At 39.8% G+C, this 3,731-nt stretch overlaps 1 protein-coding gene across 14 annotated transcripts in view; it reads right to left on the bottom strand.

Moving 5' to 3' along the window:
• Positions 1 to 3,731, bottom strand: part of Agfg1 (ArfGAP with FG repeats 1) — a 62,509-nt gene that overhangs the window by 23,333 nt on the left and 35,445 nt on the right. For all 14 annotated transcript variants that reach the window (XM_029476142.1, XM_029476148.1, XM_029476154.1 and 11 more), the window contains exon 3: positions 1,752 to 1,867. In XM_029476142.1, coding sequence (XP_029332002.1) covers positions 1,752 to 1,867 — 116 coding nt within the window. The remainder of the gene's footprint in view (positions 1 to 1,751; positions 1,868 to 3,731) is intronic.

The raw sequence follows: 3,731 nt of genomic DNA, 5'->3' as shown, positions 1-3,731 counted from the left end.
CTCCCAATGATGGCCAATTAGGCCATCTTCTGCTACATATGCAGTAGAGAGCTCAGGGGTACTAGTTAGTTCATACTGTGGTTCCTCCTATAGGGTTGCAGACTCCTTCAGCTCCTTGGGTACTTCTTCTAGCTCCTCCATGAGGGCTGTGTGTTCCAATAGATGACTGTGAGCATCCACTTCTGTATTTGCCAGGCACTGGCATAGCCTCACAAGAGTTAGCTATATCAGGGTCCTGTCAGCAAAATCTTGCTGGCATATGCAACTGTGTCTGAGTTTGGTGGCTGATTATGGTATGGATCCCTGTATGGGGCAGTCTCTGCATGTTCCTTCCTTCTGTCTCATCTCCAAACTCTGTCTCTGTAACTCCTTCCATGGGTATTTTGTTCCCCGTTCTAAGGAGGAACGAAGTGTCCACACTTTGGTATCCCTTCTTCTTGAGTTTCATGTGTTTTGCAAATTGTATCTTGGGTATTCTAAGTTTCTGGACTAATAACCACTTATCAGTGGCAAAATCACTTTCTGAATTGTTAAAAATTAGTCCTACCGCATAAGCAAACAGCTATGCTGGGGTCACTTAAGGAGAATAGTTTTATTTTCTCTCTAGGCTGGGAAATTTAGAAAATTAAGAACAAAAATGATAAAAGGAGGATGGCTTTTGTGATAAAAAAAATCATTTGTGTATATTTACATACCAGGACCTTCAAATATTTTCTGTCTTCTTGAACTAAAATTTCACTGGTACATTTTCATCTATATGCATATCTACTGTATCTAGTGCATATGAAGAGAATCCTAGATAAATTAATCTTCTTAGAAGTAGTCGAGCACAGACTACACAGAATCTGTGACTCAAAGCAAATGTGCTCACTATTCAAGGGGATCTTCCCCAGAATCCACAGTAAACTCCCTCCAACCAATACCACCTTTGACTACATTGCTCCCTGGGTCAAACTACTGTTTCCTCAGGGAAACAAGAGGCCGTTCATTTCCCAATTATCCACTCCCTCTATCCTCAACTCTCTCACCATCTTAATCCCCCAAGAAGGAATATAGACTGTTCAGTACTGACCACTATTAAAAACAAAAAAACAAAAAAAGAAAAAACCCTAGACCATAGTTAATTCATCAGTACATAGTTAGCTCTCTCACAAAGCTAAAGCTGAGGCCCTGACTGACTGAACACTAGCTCTATCATTACAACCCCCACACTCTGTTCAAGGGACAGCCTGGCTTTAGCTTAGTGTATGGGGAATAAAAATGTTCCCTTCTCGCCCAACCAGCAAGTTAACTTCTTGGGTGAGAAATAAGGGATATTTGGAGCACAGCTCTCCAGCAGGACACAATCATGTATAGACAGACTTACTACACAAGAGCTTTAACAATGTCTAAAAGATACTACATAATAAATACCTAAAAAATAAGGAGTGTACAGAAAGAAGATGTTTTATAGACTAAAACCATCTAAGGAAACCAACAGGAAGGATTAGGAGAGATCACTAACTTTCCTTGGCATGAGACTTGACATTGTTAATACAAGGCTGCTTGTTGCTAAGCATAGATGTGCGAAGATAAAGCACAGGTGAAGGTTTCTGGAAACCAAATCCAATGAAAAGTCAAAGGGTGGCGTGGCTGTATCCACCAACCATCAAGTTAACCCCTCAGTTCTGCCGGCCTGCCTGAATCTGTCAATCAAGTCTTACCACACTCGTGATCTGGGTGCTTTAACTAAATACCAATTATTCACTCACCATCTTTTCTTTTCATATTTCTCTTGTAGAAACTCTTTCACTTTTTGTGGATCCCTGAAGTCTGGAATTGCTGAAGATCTATCATCAAATAATCCTAGCCAAATCTGTTTGCAGACCTTTGAAAAGAATTGAGGAAAAAAGGGTTAAAAAAAAAATCAATGTCTTAATTTAATGAAATTTCAAGAGAAAATTCTGTCTCTTTGAGAAAGTCACTTACAAAGCTGCTTGCAATGAGGATATTCACTGCAATCATAAACTCAGGAATTGAACTTACTGGCATATGAGCAAGACAGTGAAATCTTAGCAACAAGCTCATAGAGAAATCTACAAGGAAACAAGTGGTGAGATTTGGGAGCACTGGGCTCTTTTGATCTCAGCATGATCATGAGCTGTCAATCATCAGGTCAAAGGAGTCAAATAACCTGTGGGAAAATCCTTCCTTTACTGATAAAACAGAAGCTGGGCTTAGAGCAATGTAGGGGCCCTTTAGCAAGCTAAAAGCAGCCAAAAAGGACACAAAGATAACAGAATTGTGAACAGTCTGTTAATAAAGTATCATAACACAAATACTAGCCTTATGAGTGTCTGAGACATTTAACTCTTTTGAAGAATTAAGAGAAATGAAATTCAAACAAGAATCAAAAAGGCACTACAAAGGAGAAAAATACTTTTAAAAAGACAAGAACCAGTAATAAAATGTTTAAGAATTTGAAAATCTAGAGTACGTAAGAAACAAGAATAAACTGGGAGGCAGGGTATATAAACAGTCACTTCAACAAAGATGTATACACTGCAAGTTAACACCATATGCCACTGAAACCTGATAGCAGTAACACAGGATACAGACCCATAAACCCATAGTCTTACTATGAAAGTAAGAGTGATTTACTGACCAGATCTTTTGGTGCTCAGTATGGAGCAACTGAAACTCCAGAATGTAAATGGTACAACACCTAAAGAAAACAGTTGGTTGGTTTCTTAAACACTCAATACACCTACTCCATGACCAGGTCACTCTGGAGCTATCTGCCCAGAAAGTATGAAAGCACGTGTCTGCACACAGGACTGTACACAGCTGATCACAGTAGCTTTACTGGGAAGCCCAATGGAAAGAATGCAACCACCTGTAAGTAAGAGGTGATGAACCAACAAATTATAGCACAGACCGGCTAAGAAAAAGGACTACGCAGCAGGTAAAAGGTGCAATGTGGTCGCTCATACAGAAACTTTGTGGTAATCTCAATGAAAATGACACACAGGTTCATAGGGAAAAGCATTATTGGAGAAGTGGCATTATTGGAGATGTAATCTTGTGCTGTCAAGTTTCAAAAGCTCAAGCCAGGCCTAGTGTCTCATTCCCGCCCTGCTGCTTGCCAATCCAGATGTAGAACTTTTAGCTCCTTCTCTATCACCATGTCTGCATGCATGCTACCATGCTTCCTACCATGACTATAACAGACCAAACCTCTGAAACTGTACACCAGCCCCAATTAAGCGGTTTGCTTTATAAGAGGTGCCGTGGTCATGCTGTCTCTTCACAGCAATAGAAACCCTAAGACAAAACTTCTAGACAATTATGCTGACTGAGAAAAATGAAACCAAGCATAAAATAGGCAACACAATCCACAGATAAAAATGCCTGTGGACAACTTAAGTTCAATCCCTGGAACCCACAGTGGAAGAAGAGAAGATGCCCAAAAGTCGCCCTCTGACCTGCAGGTGTATACCATGGGGAGACTGTGCATGTACACATACAAATACTAATTTTATAAAGAGACCCCCCATGCCTTGTACTATTGACAACTGATATGACACACCTCTATGTAGTACTCTTTCTATCAAACAAACAAGTGTTTCTTAAATTTAGTCAGTAAACTTGTCACTAAGCAAGACTCCTATCAAAGTCTGAACTTTCCCAACATATTCCCCATCTCAAAAGAAAGAAAGAAAGAAAGAAAGAAAGAAAGAAAGAAAGAAAGA

Source organism: Mus caroli, chromosome 1 (assembly GCF_900094665.2).
Source record: "Mus caroli chromosome 1, CAROLI_EIJ_v1.1, whole genome shotgun sequence".
NCBI lineage: Eukaryota > Metazoa > Chordata > Mammalia > Rodentia > Muridae > Mus > Mus caroli.
This window is presented reverse-complemented; position numbering and strand designations above follow the sequence as displayed.